The sequence below is a fragment of the Vanessa tameamea genome, chromosome 19 (assembly GCF_037043105.1).
Source record: "Vanessa tameamea isolate UH-Manoa-2023 chromosome 19, ilVanTame1 primary haplotype, whole genome shotgun sequence".
Lineage (NCBI taxonomy): Eukaryota > Metazoa > Arthropoda > Insecta > Lepidoptera > Nymphalidae > Vanessa > Vanessa tameamea.
In genome coordinates, this window is record NC_087327.1 from 10,890,513 (window position 1) to 10,913,459 (window position 22,947).

The window sequence follows — 22,947 nt, forward strand, 5'->3', positions numbered from 1 at the left end:
TTGTTTCATTATAAACTAAAAAAAGTTCCTTTATATTTTGTTGCTAATTTTATGAAAAACAAGATAAAATAATTAAACAATAATAATAATAATAAAACTTTTATTTCGAGACTAGCCCATTTAGTGTTAGTAAGACAATGTTTTCTTAAAAATCTAGTATTAGTACAATTACAAAATTTAACAACAAAACAATTACATCTTTACTTTACAATTTTTAAAAAACATTACAATAATAAATAATTACAAATTTTAAAAATAATAATATTGATCAATAATATATTTTAAAATAATTAAATATTACATTTTTTTTTCATTTCTGATTCCTTTTTAACATCCTCATCCTATGAAACGTACTAATCAAAATCATAGTATTGTCAAACGTCAACAGTAACATTCGTGTTGACTGACAACACGAGCAATTGTCAAAGTCAAATAAGTTCTGCTGAAATGTGTAGCAGTGTTGTTTGTAAACGAAAAAAAATAGTTTTATTCGTGTAATATATGTAAGAAGAAACCCTAAATTACGTGATGACCTGAAGCTATAAAGCGTTATTGTTTAAAGTAGAAATCAATTGTTCGTTACGATGGAGCGTGGTAAAATGTCTTCAACCGGACGCGGCGGCAAGAGCAAAGCTCCGCAGCATCCTCAGGATATATTTGCTTTAGGCAGTAAATCTACTGTAGTGGTCTCCAGAGACTCAGAGAAAAGAAACATACATAAACCGTCTACGAGCAGTAAGTTTATGAGTAAATTAACAGTATATTCTGAGGACCTTTATTATCTGCCCTATTAAAACAAATAATAATTATATTATGATCCTTTGGATACTTGTTCTTATTTTAAATTATTATACAACTTATTATTTATGATAAATTCTCTATTCTTGGATAAAGGGTAAAGATTTTTTTGAACAAATTTTGTCTATAAGTTTTAACCAATTTAAAATTATTGAAAGTAACAATCATAAAGATATTGATCATAAGTCTATATAATATTAATAATGTTAAATGATAAACCATTATTTAATCAAATTGCAAATCTATAGGTGTTGCAGAAAGAAAACGGGAAACAGCTACTTTTGGCAGTCAGCCTCCAAGCAAGAGGGCAAGAATAGGTTCTCCTGCAGAGGCTGTCAGTGGCACCTCGTTAGAAGTTGATCCTGTGGATCTTGTTCCTAATGTTCTTCAAGCATTGGACACACACAACTCTGATAAATTGGTATTTAGTTGATAAATTTATTCTCTAAATTATATTATACTGGCTGTTAATCAAGATTTTGCTGTGCATTAAATAAAAAACAAGGGAAGGATCGATGTAATTCCAAAAGTTATTATTACATAAACATTATGGTATTACTTCACATAGATAGATTGGTCATAGTAACATACTGATATATAGTAGTTTTCACATAATTGATGCAGAAAGAGAAGATTTTTCTTTATATATTATAATATGTATTATACAATTTAATTCTCTAGAACTAAATCTCAAGTTCACTACTAGTAAAGCCCTTATTTACATTTTATAATAAAGCTATCCATTAAATAAGTGAAATCTTTCTGTTTACAAAAATACAACTTGAGTTCTTAATATTTTCAGCTGGGTCTGTTAACAGGCTCCATAAGACTTCTTAAATCTCAGCGCTCAAAACCGGACCCAATCCTTTGCATGAGTATGTTATATTTGACTAAAATTCGGCCAAATATGTTTGCCCATGAGACAGTAACACAGACTCTGTGCACACTTCTGAAGAGAGAGCAGGGTGCAGCGTTCAAAAGCAAAGGCAATCCACTTGTTTTTGTACTAGCTTGTAACATGCTATATGCTGGACATAGAGATGGTAATAATTGGCCAGATACATTTATAAAGGTAAGAATTTACATTAATGATTATAATGCACAGAAAACATAAAATCTATGAAATATTGTAATATGGAGGTCTTGCCTTTAAGCTTTGTTTAGTTTAGTTTATTGCACTGAAGGTATTATTTTTAATGTTATGCTTAAGTGTGATGAGTATTTTTCTTGTATTTTAGTTCATTATAGAGAGTATTATTTGATAATAGATTTAATAGAAACTTTAGATTTTTTTTTTTATTTGAGGTAGCTATCATATCTGTCTGTTTCATATTTTTTTAGGTATATATAGAAGACGCTCTTAATGAGCGTTGGTGGGTGGACTGTTCCTGGTGTAAATGCTTGGTGGAGAACATTGTAACAGCATTTGGAACAAAGCAGCCGGCTGCTCATCTAATTCCCAGTGACAACACACTAGGTAAGATTTAGTAGGAATAATCTCTGTATTTATTAATATGTTATTGTAGATTTATTAGTAACTATTTTAAGCTATTAAATTACATTTGAAATTAATAAACTTAACTGACATATTAATGTGTCAATATAGATTTGAGTCATATCTGTTATATTCGAATTGTGACCATAGACTACAATTTTATACATGGCCCATTTGGCTCATGTTTAGTTTCTTGATACACTTTTTTTTTTTAAATGGTTATTTCATAATGCTTCATCTCTTTAATCATTTAATTTACAGTCTTGCTCATTTTTCTGAAAGCATACAGGTAATAAAATAAAAAATACTATTAGTCTTTGAGATTAGGGATAGAAGAAATAATATCAACCAATATTTATCAGGTACAATGTCACCATCTGGTTCAGGGTCTCCATTGATGGGTAGCAATGAAGATGACACTGACAACACCGAGCTTGAATATTCGGTATTCCCGAGGTAAGAATTTTATCGGAACTATGTATGTATGTTTTTGATTTATGTGTCTTTACTTCCAGTAAAATTAAAGATAATTAATCAAAAACAGTTTTTAGTGCATAAGATACTAGACTTATTAGAAAATCGCGTAGTATACGCAAATATCTATCCAATCTACATTCCTTCTTTTGATTGGTATAGACTATAGCTATAGAATCAACAGTATTTTAATTATCCATTGAGACTTGGCCAGTTAAACTTTTCAATTTTATATATAGTGCAATATGTTGTACGCAGGTATTCAAGTAGCTATGAGACTGTGGAGGCGCTGGTGCTGGAGGCGATCAAGGAGCAGATCCAACGACGAGCCGCGCCTGATGCTATCGGCAAAGGCTTTCTTAAGCTTCTCTCTGCCACTTGCGGCTTTCCAGAGGTCAGCTACATTTGTTTATTTAATATTGGTAAAAAATTCTACACTAACTTAATTAAAGTAAAAAAAATAATTGAAATTAATATAAAGATATCCTAATGCTATAAATGCGAAAATAAGTCTATTTGTTTGTCTATTACGTTTTTTTTTTTATGGCGTTGGTTGGCGGACGAGCATATGGGCCATCTGATGGTAAGTGGTCACCACCGCCCATAGACAAAGGCGCTGTAAGAAATATTAACCATTCCTTACATCACCTATGCGCCACCAATCTTAGGAACTCAGATGTTGTGTCGCTTGTGCCTGTGATTACACTGGCTCACTCACCCTTCTAACTGGAACACAACAATACAGAGTACTGTTATTTGGCGGTAGAATATCTGATGAGTCGGTGGTACCTACCCAGGCGGGCTTGCACAAAGCCCTACCACAAAGTGAAGCTTTCCCGACTAAGCCACTGATTTTGACGAAATTTAGGATTCAGCTAGTCTCTGATAGGTTAATTCGTCCACTGCCACTGAATTTCTCGAACGTCAAAATGTTCTCATGGAGCGTGCTTGCAGATCCGCATGATAGCGGCGTCCCGGCTGGAGGCGTGGCTACACTCGGGCAAGCTGTGGCGCGCGGCGCAGGAGCTGCTCGCGCACGTGTGCGCCAACGCGCACGCCGCCGGGCCCAGCGCCGCGCGCGACCACGAGGTGCTGGCGCAGCTGGCGCGCATGCGCCTCAAGACGAAGCCGCTGCAGGCCGCCTACCAGGCCTGTCTCAGGTGCGAGCCCGCCGCGCCCCCGCCGCGCCCCCGCCGCGCCCCCGCCGCCCCGGCGCGCCTCGCCTCGTCGACTGACGCCGACCTGTCGTTGCAGAGAGATGGTGTCGGAGAGTACGGCGCTCCTGCGCAGCGTGGTCACGCACACCATCTACAACGAGCTGTCCAACGTGCGCTCGCCCAACAACATGGCGGTGCTCGCGGCGCTCATCCAGGCGCAGCCGCAGCTCGTGCCGGCCGCCATGGCCGACACGTACCAGGTACGTCATCATCACATTCGATACAAAATATTTATTACCTTCGGCTATATATTCCTGGCTATCACGTTCAAAGCTCGAGTAGCTTCGTAGATATGCCAGTCGATAGGAGTATTTCATTCGAAGTATCGATAATAGTGTGCATTCACAGGAGCTGGTGGTGCGCACGGAGGACTACCTGCGGCCGCTGCGGGCGCTGACGCGCGAGTGCGTGCGCGCGACGCGCTCCGACGCGCAGGCGCTGCTGCCGCTGGCGCGCGCGCTGGCTCAGCCGCCCCCCCTCGACCCGCCGCAGGAGGTCAGCGCCGGCCCTCTGCGCCTGTTCTCGTGCGACATGCTTTTCTAAAGTGCCTGTCTGTGCGTGTGCAGGTCCGAGAGCGCGCCTTCCAGTCGTTGGCGGACTTGTTCTGTCTATGCTGCCTGGTGACGGCGGCGCACAGCAAGCACGCCAGCGACTACCGCTCGCAGCTATGCGCTCTGCAGCAGCAGGCTCTCGGCTGGCTCCTGGACACCGCCGTCGCCGTGTACCGACCGGTGCGACACGACTGTCTGCACGTGCTCAACAAGGTGCGCCCGTGCAACAATCGGCATCCAGCACACGACCCTCTGACCCTACGACCCAAGTTAATATACGGCACGAATGTACTCAGATAATGTTCGTGGAGCCGGCGGAGACGTACAGCAAGGTGGACAACTGGCCGCCGGAGTCGGAGCGCGCGTTGACCTACCGCCTGTGCTGCGAGGCGCCGCTGCCGCAGAACACGCTCCTGCGACTCGTCTTCATTGGACTGTCGAAGGTCAGCTCATCTTTATTATCTCCATATTATAATTGAGATATAAATATTTGTATGCAGAATAATAGTGAAAGTATTCAATTGTAAAACCGTTGTAAAGCCAACGGTTTTACCAACACCAACAGTTATTATATAGTAAAATATACATTTCAGAAATATCAGAATGTAAAAGTGTATATTTTGTTTTAAAATTTAATTTCAAAACTAAATATACACATTACACTGTTGTTACGACGTCATACACATTCCCATCGAGGAGAAGTCCCGATGAAAAGATTTTGTTCAAAGAAAAAAAAATGTTTTATGTTACTACTACAGTAGTGGACAAAAAATATGTGTTATAGATTCCATTTAGCGTCATCCTTCTTATATAATTTATCCGCACTCACTTAATTAAATATTTAGGATATACCCGTGCCTCCGACGGAAGTGTTCGAGCTGATAGAGCAACTGGTGCGACGTGCCTGCGCTCTGCCGCCGGAAGATCAACCTCTGCAGGTGGACAAGCTGGAGATTGCGGACTACATATTCCAGTTGTGCCAGTTCCATCCACCAGATAACATCACCTTACCAGCCGGGTATGATGAGATATTTGTCAACACTGTCAGTTACATCCTTTTATATTTTTTCATATGTTTGTGTCAAATATCAAGCCTGTCTCGTTCGGTACCACATACTTGATATTATGTTCTACCTCGATTCAGTAATGCTTAGGATTGTTGTGTTGGTTTGAAGAGTGAGTGAGCTATTGTGATTACAGGCACCAAAACATCTACTCCCAAGATTTGTGGAGCACTGACAAAATAAGGAATAATTTCTTATATTGATTATAAAATTTAATAATCATTTGACAGTCTCAGACAAGTAATCTGGCCATCAAATAAATCATTCGTCAAGGCAATCATCGTTATAAATGATAAAATAAAGTTTAATCTTGAGCTGTATGTTTGCTGTCACTTTTCCCGCTGTTGGCGACGGTACAATGTTATATACAAAATTTTATTATTTTATTACACAGAGTATATAAAAAAGTATTCATTACTTGTAACTAATTAACACATTATTTCACATTGAATATTTTTTATTCATGTTTGAAAAAATTGTGTCCTCATTTTATTCTTGTTTTTCTGAAATATGAGTAAGTATGAGTTACTTGGAGGATAATTTTTTCAGATGTGAAATTAATATTTTGTCGTTATTTTTGGTATACACTAAAAAAATTACTTCACATTAGTTTGCCAACGTCAATGTTCACAGATACACGCCTCCAGCTCTAGCTATTACTTCGCTGTACTGGCGCGGCTGGATGCTGCTGACGATGCTGGCGGCGCACAACCCGCAGGGCTTCGCCGAGCGCGCTGCTAACACGTATCCTACGCTGCGAGCGCTCATCGAATGCTGCATCACCAGGTTTTCTATGCTGATTAAGCTTGAATATTTTTAATGGTTATCCCTGACGCATTCGTCTCAGTTTGTTTTTTAAATGTAAATATTTACTATTAGTAGGGCGATTAATTATACTGCTCCTACATTCAAACTTTAAGATAACATCCTCCGTTATAACGAGCTCTGTCCCCGCCAGCAAGCCGTCCATCGAGTGGTCGGGCACGGGGGAGAGCGAGCGCCTGGAGGCGGAGCGCGCCACCGTGCTGCAGCTGGAGACGCACCTGGCCGCCGCCAGCAACGCCAAGCTGCCGGTCACCGAGCACTCGTCCCGTCTGCTGGCCCAGGTAAATCGCTTCATTCCAACGACACAACGTTCACGAATACTGCTCGTAGTCGAGCCGATAATAAAAGGAGACTTCTATATTTTTTTCTGTTAATATCCTCCTCAATAATGTTCGTTTCGTTCTAATAGTTGACGACGCTGGAACCGCTCGGTCCGGCTCGACGACCGCCGGCGGGGGTGCTGGAAGCGTTACAGGCGCTCAGCTCGCAGCTGCGCCTCGGCCGCCTGCTGTGCCGCCAGCCCGCCCTGCTGCTGCAGCTGGTGGAGCGGCACGGCACGCGGCGGGCCATGCCCTGGCTGCACCAGCTGCTGCGGCACGACCGGCTGGAGCTGAGCGTGCTGCCGGTGCAGTGCCTGTGCGAGTTCCTGTCGGCGGGCGGCGCGGGCGCGGGCGAGGCGGGCAAGGCGGGCGAGCTGTGCGCGCACCTGCGCCGCACGCTGCACAGCGAGGAGGGCGCGCGCGCCGTGCTGCACTACTACCTGCAGCGCCTCGCGCACGCGCACGCGCCCACGCGCGCCTCCGCCAGCCGGGTGCGTGCCGAGCGCGACGGCCCCTCCGCCCCCGCCCGACCCCCTCCGCGCGACCCGCGCTCATCGTGCCTCTCGCTTGCAGGGCCTCAAGCTAGTGCTGTCGCAGTCGGACGACGCCATCGAGATGGACTACAACGCCGACGTCAATCCGGAGTGAGTGGCGGTTGGAACGGGTGGCTCTCGACCGACGGTTGTGAAAAAATAGCCGACTGCGGTCGATCAGGCATGTGGGTTGTGTTCTCGCAGCTGTGTATAGTGACGGCGTCGGCAGGTCGTGGCTGAGCCTGCTGCCGTCGCTGCGGCACTGGGAGGTGCTGCGCGGCGAGGCGGTGCGTCGTGTGCGCGCGGCGTGTCTGGTGGAGTGTGCGCCCCCCCACGTGGCCGCATACCTCGGCTTCCTCGCACAGCACGTGCACCATCATCACCCGCATGACCTCACCGACATGGTGCTGGTGAGTCGCCTCACGTCACTGTCGCATTATCCCGCCGACTGAGACTGTGTCTCGAAATGGGATAAAACTTTGATTTGATTTTTGATATTTATTAAACTCGACTGGGGCTTGGTGGTAGACCGTCTGGGTAGGTAGCACCCACTCATCCGATATTTTACGGCTAAACAGCAATTCTTAGTGTAGTATTGCGGTTTGAAGGGTGAGAGAGCCAGTGTACTACTTCAGGTACCGGGGACATAGCATCATCGCTCCCAAGATTGGTGGTGCGTTGGCGGTGTAAGGGTAAGGGGTTTAGTCCAATGTCTATAGGTGATGATGACCACTTACCGTCGGATATCCGATATCATTAAAAAGAAACCTTTAAATCTCGATTAATTTTATTTGGCGTAGGATCTCAGTCAAGTATTGATGGAGCGCACCACGGTGATGGGCTACGTGCTGCCGCCGGTGGACTCCAAGGAGACTCCTCGGGACGAGCGGCTGCTGGCTCAGCACAAGGCGCTGCATGCGCTCACCACCATATTTTACACGCATCTCAGACAGGTACATTCACTGTCGCTGCCTTTTCAGAAATATTTATTTTTATTTTACCTCTTTATTAATTAATTGCCGAGCCGAGATGGCCCAGTGGTTAGAATGCGTGCATCTTAACCGTTGATTTCGGGTTCAAACTCAGGCAGGCACCACTGAATTTTCATGTGCTTAATTTGTGTTTATAATTCATCTCGTGCTCGGCGGTGAAGGAAAACATCGTGAGGAAACCTGCACGTGTCTGATGTCAACGAAATTCTGCCATATGTATATTCCACCAACCCGCATTGGAGCAGCGTGGTGGAATATGCTCCAAACCTTTTCCTCAAAGGGAGAGGAGGCCTTAGCCCAGCAGTGGGAAAATTACAGGCTGCTAATGCTAAAAAAAAATAATTATTTTTCTTGTTTACATAAAGGTGTTGTCAAACGAAATACCAGAGATACAGGAGCCGGTGGAGGAGGGTGGCGAGGGGTCCAGCGGGTGGAACGCCGGAGAAAAGGTGATGCTGCAGTGGGCCAATGGTCGACAAGCTAACTTGCACGTCGTCGTTGCGCACGCGCATCTTAAGTTGCTGTGCTTTGGACCTTCATACTGTAAGTTAGACAATTACATAGTAAATCATTTAAAGTTACAAAAATATCAAATAAATTTAGTTTATGTGTACTGGTTCACCCAGCCCCTGGTACTGGTATGAATGAATGGCACCCAGTTTGAAGTGTGAGTAAGTACTACACCTAGGAACTAGGAGTTTTTATGTTGCCGGTGTGGAGTGACTGCTCATCAATGGTATAAGAATTAGTGGTCTATATTTCAGTGTTTGAACTAATAATAAAATAAAATAGTCATCCCGTATAGTTCAGTGTTACCAATTAAATACATATTAGGAGAGAAAACTCGTATTATAATGCGCGCTCGTAAGTTTTGTTTACTTTAAAGGATCTCGATTTGTAGTTTTGTCATCTCCATTTTTGTGATCTATATGATCAGAACACTTTCATCTATGAACCGATTTTATAAATTCTGTTTTTGCGTGGAATTTAATAATTTCCATTTGGTTACATTTTAATTTGATTAAAAATACGGGGTAATTTTGGTACTGTGGGGTTTGTTTTTTGTTTTTATATCATTATATCAATACTGGGTATTGTACGCTAAACTCTTTCTATAAGTGTATAAGTCAACATGCGAACATCGTTCCCGGCGCAGTGGACACGAACCAAGAGATGTACTCGTGGCTGCAGTCCACGTGGGTGGGGGACGCGCCCGAGGCCTTCGTGTCGGAGTCGTCGGACGAGGCCGTGCTGCTGCCGGACTGGCTGCGCCTCAGCCTCGTGCGCTCGGCGCGCCCGGCGCTGCTCGAGGCCGGCCTGCGGGGCCTGCCCGCGCACAAGCTGGCGCTCTTCATACAGACCTTCGGCATGCCCGTGTCCTCCATGAGGTCGGTGTCCGAGATGTAGCTTCAGTCGAAAGCACGAATCCACCTCTGAGCCGTGGCCCGTGTTGCAGCGCGCTGCTGGGCGCGCTGGACGCGTGCCCCGCGGGCGCCGTGGTGCGCCTGGGCGTGGAGCGCGCCTACATGGCGCAGCTGCTGCGCGTGCAGCGCGCGCGCGGCGCCAGCGGCGGCCACGCCTTCGCCGCCGCGCTGCGCCTGGCGCGCCCGCACTACCCGCCCGGTACCGCACATACGCATATATCACGTCGACCCTCCGTCTCCTACACGTCCTGGCGACCCTACACGTAACTCATTCCGATCCAGACGACACGCTCTTCACCGAGGACACCCTCCCGGACGAGATCGAGGACCCCTGGAGCAGCCCGCGCCAGACCGCCAAGCTGGAGGTCGGGCAGATCGGCGCGCTGCTGGCGACCGCGTTCGCGGGCGCGGACGCCTACCGCGGGGACCTCGACACCGCCTTCACGCAGCTCCACGGGGTGAGACGAGTGATCCGCGGGAGGCCCGTGCCGCGGAAGCGACCTTCCGCAGATCTCCTGCGACGAAACGTTCTGACCCGTGTCCCCGCGCAGCTGCTGTGGGCGGAGGGCGGCGCGGGCGCGGCCACGCGCGCGGTGCTGGCGGCGCTGCGGGGCTCGCGGGCGGCGGCGCTGCTGCGGCGGCCCGCGCACGCCGCGCCGCTGCTGCGCGCGCTGGCGCGGCTGCGGCCCGCCGCGCTGGCGGAGGTCAGTGTGCGACGACCTTCGGCACTGATGAGTTATACAACTCCTAATGAGTTCACTTACTGAGCTCACTTAGAGCATGCGAGTACGAGTGATGTGCATTTATTAAATACTTTTAATAAATTGTCATCGGACTCGTCGAGTGGAGTCGGAGCTATTCTTCAGCTTTGACCTTCCCTCTGACTTCAGATGCGGGGCGAGCGGTAGGTCCTCCAGGTTGTATGGAAATTGCATTTTCACCTTTTTCACTGATCGAAATTTATATACATCTGCTGCTAAATTTATACCTAATACCGTGAACCTGTCACGTGGCAGACGGCGGGCGCGCTGCTGAGCCAGTGCAAGCTGTCCCGCGGGCCGGTGGTGGAGGCGCTGCGGGCGGCGCGCGGGGCGCCGGCGCGCAGCCCCGCGCACGCGCAGGCCGCGCTGCCCGCCGACGCCACCAAGGACCAGCTCGTCGCCGGTAGGTCGATAGAGAACAGTAGATGAACCCTGACGATAGGACTTTTTTTGTGTCGGCTCGTCTTGCGTACCACCCCAACCGCTCACCAGAAATGCTAATAGCCCAACACTGTTAGAATTGAGAATGACCGTGTTTGCGTCCACACACGTGCACTATAATAACTCCTGCTCATTTATTTAATACAGTGCACTTCGATGCAGGTCGCTTAAAAAAATGTTTGATACATTACAGTCAGCATTTCACACTTTACACAAAAAACCATCATCGTGCAACAAAAAGGATCCGAAAATAACCTTTCTATGTTGAAAGTTATCGATGGTCCTGCGTAACTAAATTATTTATTTGAAGCCCTCGAATCTGCCACTCCGAGCACGCTGGAGGCGCTCGGTAACGAGATCATCGAGACGCAGGACACGCAGGTTGTGGTGGACACCATCACGCACCTGCTCGAAAAGAACCAGGAAGGTCGCTATGAGTTGCAGGTAATATTAATCTATATTATATTCCAACCCTATTCAAATCGAATAAGGAGAAAAGATATAGAATAGATAGCTCAACATATTATACAAGTCATTGTATTTACAGGAACGAGCGTCGTAACACGGATTAATATTATAATTATGCGCCCAGAGGGGTAACTTGGTCGTAGTCCATATTGGGTCCAGAGTGCCATTTGGCACTCAACTCTCATTGTTATTTTCGCCAATTAATAATCAAATCAAAATCAAAGTACTTTACTGTTCACCAGTAAACACATAGTCTAGTCATAGTCGTTTAAGAAAGATGCACAAGAGACGGGAATCTTGGGAACGAGTGGCATTTATTCGTGGTCCTTCGAGCCGGATAATTCGAAATGTTGATGACGTAAACTGGACAAGCTAAATTATTAAGTTAAATTTTGGAAAGCTCTCATTGGCAGCTAATCTTACTTTAAGCGCTAATGTTCGTGTCGCAGGTAAAAGCCGACCCCGACGAGGAAAAGTTCAGCGCATGCGCTCAACACGTGCTGTCCCGGCGCGGCCTGGGCTGCGGCCTGCTGCTGGACTGGCTGTCGGAGCTACAACGCGAAACGCTCGGCAGGCAGGCGAGTGGAACTTTTCATTGCAAATAGCTTATTACGATGTACATACTGTAAGGTTATATTCAACCAATTTGCCCCAAAAATGCAGAAGTACGTACGATGCTTTTAACGCTCTCCTTCTATCAGTCATTTGATATTCGAATGACATCAAGGCTCCGTGTAACAACTATTATTAACTGCAAGAGTAAAAGGTGATTTAATGAAATCAATCATTTATAACTAATTTCCTAAGATATATCGGTATTTACTTGTCGTAGGTTAACTACTTTATATAATAAATCGTACGATACGTATAATTAAAGTGTAACATCCGGACAGATGCGGCTGATGTTCCAGCGCGGCGGCGGCGCGTGGCGCCCGCTGCTGGTGACGCTGCTGGCGCACCGCGCCTCGTGGCGCACCCTGCACGCAGCGCTCGTCGCGCTCACCGAGCACGGGTACCGACTAGTGTTCTGTAGAGCGACAAGCAGAAGTGAAGTGGGCTATCTTGATTGACACTATAATCCCAGGGGCTGGTCGGCGAAGGCCGTGCTGGATTTCGCCGAGACGCTGATCGGCAGTCCGCGCGTGTGGCAGGGCCGCGACCGCGCCACACCCAAGCACCACTCGCCCGACGACTCGCTGCGCCTGTCGTACCACCAGGTACCGCCGCCGCCGCCGCGGTCGCCGAGTACCTATACAATGGATGACACGAGCGCCTTCCCGCAGCTGGGCGTGCTGATCGGCTACGTGGGCACGGAGGCGCGCGAGGCGGAGACGGCGGGCGGCGCGGAGGCCGCGCGGCGCCGCATCGAGGCGCGCCTGCCGCTCGTGCTGCGCTGCTGCTCGGCGCCGCACGCGCTGCTGGCCGCGGCGCTGGCCGCCTCGCGTTCGCACCCGCTGCTGCTGCTGCTACTGTACATGAAGGTCGGTCACCCGGCAGTATGGATATATTCATAGATCGGCATGAGAGCTTTTCACTGAGGCTCATATGACGCTTTAAACGTCTTCAGGTCCCGAAGGTGCTCCAGCTCCTGCGCGAGTGCGAGGATCTTCCCCCTGCGACGCCGCAGCTGCTGGTGGCGGGCGAGGCCCGCGCGGTGGCGCGGCGCTCCACGAGCGCCACCGACCGCGTCGCGCACGCGCTGCTCACCGCGCTCGCTGCGCCGCATCACCACTCCAAGGAGCACTCGCAGAAGTAAAGCGGCCCATCCGTAACAAATATAAATCGATGAAACGCAACCTTGTAATGTGTCAATCGTCCACCTGCGCTCTATACATATCTCACCCCCCCCCGCACCCCTGTGCCGGCAGGATGTGGCGCACGGAGGCGGGCGCGCGCGGCGTATTCGCGCGCTGCGCGGGCGCCGGGGCGCGCGCGTTGCCGCTGGCGGGCGCGCTGCTGCGCGGCGTGCGCGCGCGCCAGCACCACCATCTGCAGCACCTGCTGGCCGCACTCGAGGTGCTGCCCGATGCAGACTTGTTCGAGCCGCCAGCTGGGTGAGTAGAGTCCGGACGACGTCTGCGGAACCGATGGTCGAGTCGAAAACTTTATATTTTCGCTAACACTCTCACGTGCTCGCGTTTGTAGCGATGAGGTGCACGGCATCCTGGAGTGCTTCCTGAACATGCTGAAGGGCGGCGGAGGCGGCGGCGGCGGCTCGCTGGCGCACCGCGTGGCGGCTCTGTTGCGCCGGTACCGCGCCGCCCGCCCGCAGCGCGCCGCCACGCTGCTGCACGCTCACCGCGACACCATCGCGTGAGTCCTGCAACTTATTTACGATTTAAGAAAGAGAGTTCGGGTAGTTATTGTGTGCTTGGTGCCATCAGGTCCCAGGCGGCGCTGGCGGGCGTGGCGGGCGGTGAGGGCGCGGCCAGCGCGGCTCCCCCCCCACACGCGCTGCAGGCCCTGCGGCGGCGCGTTGCACCGCCCGATGAGCTGCACTGGCTGGTTCAGGTTATATTAAACATATTACTTGAGGAGTTAAAGTGTTGTCCACACTTGCAACTGATTACTTTAATATGTATTTCTAGGATTCGATCATTTGTTGAATGAATCCTATCCTAAGTGTATTAAAACCTGTAGAGAGATTTTAAATGAGAAGTATATTACAACACAGTTTAGTTGCCTGGAATCCCTATTATAACATACTTCTATTTGAGGAGAGAACTAACTTACTAAGATCTTAGCTACATACTAGATCATGTCATTATGAGATGCAGTCTATAACTGACCATAAAAAGATGTCAGGTTAAAGTTGTCATAACAAACCTTTTAACGACTCGTAGATACATCTCAATCTTTTAGAATATTAAATCGAATAGTCGATACAAACTGTAACACTGTACATGTGTATATTCCCATTGCAGGAGGTGGAGGCGTGGGGCGTCCGGCGGGGCGGCGCGTGGGGGGGTGCGGCCAGTGCGGACGCGCTGCTGCGCGCGACGGCGCCGCTGGCTGCTTCCCCGCACGCCCCGCTGCGCACCGCCACGCTGTCGCTGCTCACCAAGCTGCTGCCCGCCGCACCCGACACGCATCCCGGTATGACGGCTAATTACTCCTGCCTTGTGCATTTACCTTGTAATGATTATTCCGTTTGTTCTGCTTTCTCCATTTTTTTTTACAATTATACGATGTACACATTGTCTTGTGGTCTTTAGATATTATAAATACCGACATTAGAAATACCGCATTAAACGACCACATTTGGCTAATGTTTTTGGAGAATTATATCTGTAGAACAACCAGCTGAGCCGTATTGTAAACAATTACTACTGAAGCAGACGAGTGCATTGATGTAGATAGGTCTATTGCGATTTGTGCACCGGCTACGGAAGATGATAATGTACGAGAAGTTCAAGAAGAAAATGACGAACTGATGAACAATTTACAGTGGCAACTTTGCATAATGGTCTCAATGCTGTTAGTGTATTACGCAAGATTGTTCATTTTAATGAACAATTTCACATGCAGGGAAATTATAACGATACGCTGATTAAACTCCAAAGTGAATTACAAAATGTGTATACAAGACAGAAGTGTTCCAAATAAACTCAAATTACAGATTTTATGCATACAGGAAATGACATTGTTCTTTCTTAATATGCATACGTTTTGATTGTAATAAACGAAATATAATTTAATTTCATACATTAATATATTTTGCCTATTAATACCTATGACCTACACATTCAATAATAACACTTCATAAAAAAATAAGCATCACCGGTTTGTTACGACTATCGGTTTCACGACTAAATATGAGTAGTCCCTTCAATGTCGTTATAGCAGATTTTGACTGTAATACCTTTTTTTTTATTAATTAGGTCTTCAAGCAATACTCGAATGTCTCGACTCGGATCAACCGGAAATAGCTCAATCGGTACTGGACAAACTGCCCGAACTGGTTGTGGGCATGCAGGAACATGCAGCTCGGATCCTGACATTTGTCTTCGAGCTTGGATTACGCTCAAGGCTACCGGTTGAACAGTGTATCGCTAAGTGCGTTTCCACCATCAACCTCAATAGGGGGTGCTGATTAAAGATTTTACCCTACAGAACTATGAAATCCCAGAGATAAAATTAACTTAACCAAAAAAATTAGAATGGTGTACTGCCAGTGAAAATAGCTGGAGAAAGAAATGGGAAGTGACCTTTGAACTTGTATTGCTCAGTAAGAGAAAAATAAACTATTCTCAGAGAGTATTAGTAGTTAAGTTAAAACTGACTGTCATAATTGTAAGTAATTTCCTAAATCATATAAACACCTTTATTAGTATTGCTAACATACCTCTATAAGAGAATATATTTATCTTCCTCATTCTACATATTTATTATGTACTTTATACAGTCATAAAACAAACAGATCATTGAAATGGACTAAAAAATTTTATATTGTATACAGACAGCTCTATGTTTACCAAATAACAAAACTCAATGAAACATATATCAGTTTTGTAAAAAATTACATGTAAATATTCTATCAATAAATAGACAAAGGTAAAAAATGTTTATCTATTATTTACACAGTGAGTATTAAATAAAAATCCGAATGGTTTTATTATTTTAATAATTTAAAATATAATAATACACATGTAAAAGTAGATCAGTTAATATTTGATTTATATAAGCTTTTTAAATAAATAATTTGCAACAAAAGTATGAACCCGCAATCCATAAGCACAACACTTAATTTACACTGAGTCTATAACACATAAATGCATTTGTGCGCAATATTTTTCTCTAAAATGTTCACCAGTCATTAGAGCCAAGGTCCGTGAACATCTTATCCTTAATCTTTGGTTTAGGGTCATCTGTTATTTTACTATCTACAGCTCCGACTTGACCCAAGATATATTCAAGCTCTGAAACAAAATAAATATTTGTTGTATATCAACAAATGCACATTGTCAACAGTCCAGGAGGTGGATTATTCTAATTATATAAGTATAGTCTAACCCAATGGCACAAGGTGTAAAGACAAATAATCAACTGTTGCCTGTAATTTACATAACATCAATGATGGTTAATTGATTTCAGCAAAGTTGACAACAAAGTTAAAAACTGTTGTAAATATAATATGGAACAGTTTTGTATTATAAATAATTTTTTGTTTATCTTTATTCCTTTTGCCATTAGAATGGGCTACACATTTCTTACCATCACAAGTAAGTGCAGTCCCTCTCAACTCATGAGGCCCAACAAATTGCTTCTTCATATCTCCCTCGAAATACACAAAAAGACTGGGTAGGTTCCTTTCGGGGAAATTTGGTATACAAGTCTGAGCAATGGCTTTCAAAAACTTTGTATAAGGGAACTTGGTTGCTAGTTGTTTTATATGCTGATTAATGAGTGCACATTGTTGGATCCTGAAACATTCAGATGTATAAATCTTACTATTTTGACAGATACCCTAATCAGACAGAGATAAATGTACACTTTTGTATAATTATTGAATAAAACTGATATTATTGAAGTAAAACCATAAGACATATTCTCACCCCTGTTTATACAAGTGAATGACCACCCAGATTCCTTCCCCAGCCTTATTGACTTCTTGAACATAGTCCTGACCAGATACCTCCCTCACTTCGCCAAACCTCGGTTTCTCTGACAACTTTTTAAGTTCTGCTATTCTTTTTCTTCTGTACTCCTCTATGACTGCCTCGTCTTCCGAATCTTCAAGCTCGTCAAGGCCATCTAGATCTAATTCCGATAATTTCTTTTCCTCTACAAATTTAACGGTATTATACGATAAAATATCCGAATAGAAAGGATTATAAGCAAAAATAATGCAACAGGTGTACATAACCAACAAATTAGTGACATACTTTCAGCTTGGTTTTTATGTATAGTTTCTTCGATCATATTAACAATTTCTGCTTCGGAAATTTCTTTCTCCTTCGGGGGAAGGATACCTTTTGAACGCAAAACATCGTTCCATTCTGTATCTTCATTTGGGTTCTGAAATATATACGTAAATACGAAATTAATTTATTTTATAAACTTTAAACTTATGAAAATTCGTAACAATAGCCTCATTCAAAACTCATTACATTAATAATACCGTGTACGATACCTGCATGATTGAATATTTCTTCTTAGTATTACTTTTAATTCATAAATTTTTCTTTCCTTAACTGTAAATATATTATTTTCGTGGAAATTTGACACCTTAACCAATTTATGAATTTAACAAGCAATTATGAATCACATCCACAGACTATTATTAATTTTTAATATTTTCTTCCTGATCTCGAATCAATTACATAAAATAAAAGCAAGAAAGAGATATAGCTTATTATTGAAAAAAAATAGAATTAAATTAAAAATATATCATGTAATGTTATTTAATTTCTTCAAATTCTTTTAAAAATATTTTTTCGAAAAACATCAAAAAATAATAATTTGACATTGACACGTCTTTGTATGTTAAGTTGTCATCTTGCGTCGTGTTGGAAAAATTGCATGTCGCTATGTTCAGTCAAGTCAGATCTCGAAATAAATAAATTGGTCATGGCTGATATCGAGGAACATAAACATCGGGAAACTAATTCCCATGAGGGAGAAGGTAATAATTGTTGAAATATTATTGTTAAGAACGCGTGAGATGTCAGTGCGTGGCGCGAACGTTTGCGTCGCTCGCCAGTTACCCTCGTGTAACTTGTGACACTGAATATGGGTTCTTTTTGTAATTGCTGCCTGGATTATGGTGCTGGCCTTCAAGGAACCGAATGTGCTAACAACCTCATACTTTGAGTGATATATTGGCGGCACAAGAGTGACAATGACAGGGGGATCGGACAGGACGCTCGTTTCAGGTAACTTTGTTTTGTTCTAATATTCAGTCGGTGCATATGTGAAAAAAATTGTCAAATGGTCGACAAATATTTTATTCTAATTGCAATAATCTTATATTGTTTTCTTGTTGAATTAAAATTTGCAATGCGGATTATTACTAAAAAAATTTTTTACGCATCAATTAAATTTCAAGAACATATGAAATCACACCCAAAAAATTATTAACGTTGAAGACAATAGCTTTGTTACATTCTTTAAAAATAAAGTTATGCCATACAAAAGAATATAATTTCTAAAATCTAATTTTAAAAATAACATTCAAGTTGTTAGATTGTAATTTGAAAGTGATAAAAAATATTAAATATTATTAAGATATACCACTTTTAATTTTTTTTAATTTAAAAATTATGACACTATATTCCACAAACTGTCTCAAATTTATATATATTTATATATGCAACATTAAAAAAAACTTTTCTTATTTTGCAATTGAAAAAAAAAAACAAAAATTAATATATCTAAGTGTTCGAAATTAATTCTAATTTTGTAATTATTATATATAATTAAATTGCATCATTCTGTGTTCTGTAATTATGAGAATATATTAATCTATGCAAATTGGCTAAATATGCACCGTCACAACTGATGGGCAAGAATTTAAAATAGAATAACTTTTGCTATCAACATAATATGAAATTGCTTCATAAATTTGCATAAGCTTGTGCATAGTTTGATTATTATGTTATCATTAAGATCGGATTCCAAAAAATGTCATATTAATACATTCGAATTTAACATGTGTACAGAATTTTAAAGTGCCGTGGAAATTATAAATTATCATACATGAATATACAGTACCTTGTTATTTAAGTCTTATTGTGACTTATTGAATTTTAACTTTTGATATTGACTTATTTATCGAGAATATATTGTATAGGTTCAGATATCATCATTAATTAATTATTGATATCTTTATATATCATATTTCATTAACATTACTCTTTTCTTATTAAAGTTTTTTTAGAAATGCTCTGATACAGTATCTTTTAAACCTTGTATAGCATTCTAAACACTTAAAATGTTTACTGACATTGAAATTCAAGTTTTGTTCATTCTCACAACTTTTACTTGCATAAGTTGTGCTGAACAAACTTAATTAGAGCAGTTACTGTTACAAATTGACAGTTAGTCGAATTAACGTTAATTTTATAGTTTAAGTGAATTGAACATTTGAACTCTATTAATTCCTTGGGTTTAAGTAGTCATGAATGAATATGTGTATGATCTATAATATATTAATAGAACATATATATGACTAGCTTTCTTTGAAATCTCTGTATGCTATTATTTGATATGACACAACTCATTGACAGTTAACAGTACTATGCCAAAAAACCTTCAAAAAACTCTAGACACTCTACACGAAGATTTTACAGATGTAAGATATTATGCGAACATAGACTATGAATCACAATAAACAGTAATATTTAATAACAGATACAGTTGTATCAGCATAGCCTGCTCTGTCTGTATTGTTATATAATAATAATACTAGTGAATTGTTACATTAGAATTTTTATATTTAGTTCTTACATGAAAGAAGAAGACGGCCATACAGAACACTATATGGTAAATGGTTACCACTGCATATGGACTTAGGTGTTGTAAGGAATATTACCTATTTCATACATCGCCAAAGTGTTACCAATGTTGGGAACCAATGTTTCCTGTAGTTACACTAGTTTAAAAAAATACAAAGTATTTTTTGTATAAGTTCTGTTTGGCGATAGAATATAATAATAAGAATATTATGAGGGGTTTGTAACTACCATTGCTCAAAGCCTTATTAAGTATTATTTGTTAGATTGGAATCAAACGTATTTCCTATCGTTTATGTATGGATAATATACAAAAATGTTTTTGTTAGCATTTGTCGTGGAGAAACTAGGACAAACAAACATAGCTTACTTTATTATTTGTTAAGATTTTATAAATATGTGTAGTAGCAGGGTCTAGAAACGAAAACATTTAATACGTGCAATACAAAGTTGTTCTTTACAGGTGATTTTTTATTTTTATTATTTAATTGACGACTTTTATTTACGATAGCTAGACTATGACGTAATTTACTCTAAGATGTTTTTTTTTTTTAAATAAAAACCATTCCATAGCTGGAAACTCTTTTGACTTCAATTATGTACTAGCTGGACTTGTGGCTTTACCCGCGCTAAAATATAAAACTTTACCTATAGCACACAAACAGTCACTCACCATTTTATCCCGTCGAGGGTTATTAATAAATTTAAAAAAGTAGCCCTTCAGCGATTTAAGCGTGAAGAAGTAACAGACGGTACTTTCCCGTTTACAATATTAGTATAGATTATTTCAGACATGTCCGTCTTCAAATCGCAGTAATCGTAATTTAATAGTATCCTTAATATCGTAATGTATTTCTTATCTTTTGTAATTAAAATACATTTACAGATCAAGGTAGTCAATAAAACGGAACCACGTTATGTAAACTAAAGAAAAAATTTAATTATGTATATTTTTTTGTTATATTGGCACAATTATTACGTTAATCTTGAATTTGTAAAATGGTAAGTGGCGCTATACACGTGAGCATGCTAATTTGACCCTAATACCCGGTTTGATATATAACGGGGTCACATAATGCGATGTGACACTTCAACAAAATATCGAGTATAATCTTACTGATATTTATAATAACAAATGTCACCTGTTGCCATATTCATTCTATTGATATGATCAGTGGCGTAGCATGGGGAGGGAGGGGGGACGGAGGGTGCAGTCCGCACCGGGCGGCACTCTGCCGGGGGCGGTGCTGCGGAGGTTTAACTTTTTTTTAAAGAATTTTTTTTTTTGCCTCACACGCTTAATAGTTAATTTTCTAAATAAGTTTCACTTGCTCTCACCTAAATAAATGAAGTGAGTTCAAACTCGATAAGAAATTAACGAAAACGTCAATTTACACGCGTAAATCTGTCAAAAGTGTTACTCGTACTACCAAAATGTCGAAAACCCCCCGTTATTTCGAACTCGATAACGATTGCAAAAATATGAGGGCGGCAGATTTGGAATCCGCACCGGGTGCTGCGCCACTGGATATGATTCGTTTAATGAATCAGTCACACGAAATACAGTTTACATAATCAGCCTGTAAATTTCCCACTGCTGGGCTAAGGCCTCCTCTCCCGTTGAGGAGAAGGTATGGAGCATATTCCACCACGCTGCTCCAATGCGGGTTGGTGGAATACACATGTGGCAGAATTTCGTTGAAATTAGACACATGCAGGTTTCCTCACGATGTTTTCCTTCACCGCCGAGCACGAGATGAATTATAAACAAATTAAGCACATGTAAATTCAGTGGTGCCTGCCCGGGTTTGAACCCAAAATCATCGGTTAAGATGCACGCGTTCTAACCACTGGGCCATCTCGGCTCTGTTTATTATGTATATTCTACTGCCAAATATGCCAAAAATAATAAGTATTTTGGTATATTTGTGTTCCGATTTGAAGCGTGAGTGAGGAAACGCACTACGGACATAACATCTTAGCTCCCAATCTTGGTGGCGCATTGATGTTGTAAATATTTCCTACTGTCTATGGGCGACGGTGACCACTTACCATCAGATGGCCCATTTACTCGTACGACTGCGAGGTAATAATTGGTGCGACTATATAAAATAGTGAAATAACAACCCACGGGGCGTATCATTAACGTTTAACGTGTGAAACTGCGCGGTACAGGTCGTATTATACATGAAGCCCCCAAGACTACGACTTAAATTTATTTTTTGTATATATACACGTAATTTTGCTATCTGATATAGTTTGACATCGATCTGGAAAATATATGACCTGCTTGGCGATAACGAACTGATATTATATAGACATAATATGTCTATGTCATTATCGTAATAATATTTTAACTGTCTCGTTTATCTGTCGGCTCGCTGTGAGAAATTCTCAGTAGCAGCCGGGAACTTAATACCGAGCAGTGTTTAAATACCCGCGCCTCGGCAAGAACGTAAGGACTGTGATTCTGTTGTCCACGTTCCTTAGGATTATGAGTTTGAATAAATAGAGAGTTCGCTATGATTTATCTCGTAATGTTGGCTAGGAGGACCTCATTGTTTATGATTGAATATACTAGTTTGAAGTTTATATATGTCGCTCTACTTAAAAATACACAATTCAGTACAAATATTGAGCGCGTAACGTAACGTTGGCAATGCTCAATAGAAGTATTTTACCGCGATCAAAACGCTTGAAGTCGTCAAGGTTTTCTAGACCCAATTCATAACAATGACAGTTCTGAATCTGGTGTAATTTTATTCCGTTGAAATCGGTCTAATATTCTTATCTCCGCTACCGAAACCTTAATAACGTAGTATAAAACCTTATCTGTCGCGTGATAACATCATAATAAACAATCGAATGATCTTTAATTTCCAATTTTGATAAATTATCATTATCAACATAATATCGAAATAATACTTACTAATGCTACTGAATGCTTATTAAAATCAAATCAAATCAAATCAAAAATCTTTATTCAATATAGAAGTGTTTACACTTGCTTATTGATTGTCAAAAATCTACCACCGGTTCGGAATTTAGCACCTCGGACCTGAGAAGAACCGGCGTAAAATCGCATTGAATAACATAAAGAGATACCCAAACAAGTACTTGAAGATCTCCGG

At 42.5% G+C, this 22,947-nt stretch overlaps 3 protein-coding genes across 6 annotated transcripts in view; 2 read left to right on the forward strand and 1 right to left on the reverse strand.

Moving 5' to 3' along the window:
* The first annotated feature begins 387 nt into the window (after positions 1 to 387).
* On the forward strand, positions 388 to 15,808 carry LOC113393836 (integrator complex subunit 1). The gene is made up of 35 exons (XM_064217823.1): positions 388 to 735; positions 1,047 to 1,219; positions 1,601 to 1,870; positions 2,140 to 2,275; positions 2,656 to 2,749; positions 3,026 to 3,161; positions 3,722 to 3,927; positions 4,022 to 4,184; positions 4,333 to 4,479; positions 4,551 to 4,748; positions 4,832 to 4,978; positions 5,381 to 5,553; positions 6,233 to 6,385; positions 6,558 to 6,705; positions 6,834 to 7,235; positions 7,318 to 7,388; positions 7,507 to 7,687; positions 8,078 to 8,230; positions 8,635 to 8,812; positions 9,426 to 9,657; positions 9,726 to 9,892; positions 9,976 to 10,151; positions 10,245 to 10,397; positions 10,710 to 10,857; positions 11,206 to 11,339; positions 11,813 to 11,941; positions 12,257 to 12,375; positions 12,448 to 12,580; positions 12,647 to 12,844; positions 12,931 to 13,115; positions 13,232 to 13,417; positions 13,509 to 13,676; positions 13,748 to 13,874; positions 14,288 to 14,459; positions 15,245 to 15,808. The coding sequence occupies exons 1-35, from the start codon at positions 585 to 587 to the stop codon at positions 15,454 to 15,456; spliced, it is 5,919 nt and encodes a 1,972-aa protein (XP_064073893.1). The 5' UTR covers positions 388 to 584; the 3' UTR covers positions 15,457 to 15,808.
* Positions 15,809 to 15,970: 162 nt separating this feature from the next.
* Positions 15,971 to 17,649, reverse strand: LOC113393829 (viral IAP-associated factor homolog). Its single transcript, XM_026630910.2, has 5 exons — positions 17,497 to 17,649; positions 17,249 to 17,381; positions 16,919 to 17,147; positions 16,578 to 16,786; positions 15,971 to 16,282 (listed from the first exon to the last, which is right to left on the reverse strand). Exons 1-5 carry the CDS (start codon positions 17,500 to 17,502, stop codon positions 16,170 to 16,172), a joined length of 690 nt encoding a protein of 229 aa, XP_026486695.1. The 5' UTR covers positions 17,503 to 17,649; the 3' UTR covers positions 15,971 to 16,169.
* A 192-nt stretch (positions 17,650 to 17,841) lies between these two features.
* LOC113393814 (atlastin) overlaps positions 17,842 to 22,947 on the forward strand; it is a 34,696-nt gene continuing 29,590 nt past the window's right edge. For 2 of the 4 annotated variants that reach the window (XM_026630886.2, XM_026630887.2), the window contains exons 1-2: positions 17,846 to 17,988; positions 18,145 to 18,238. In XM_026630886.2, coding sequence (XP_026486671.2) covers positions 18,205 to 18,238 — 34 coding nt within the window. In that variant the 5' untranslated portion in view covers positions 17,846 to 17,988; positions 18,145 to 18,204. Of the gene's footprint in view, positions 17,989 to 18,144; positions 18,239 to 22,947 lie in introns of all 4 variants that reach the window. The other 2 variants (XM_026630885.2, XM_026630884.2) reach the window with 2 other exon arrangements.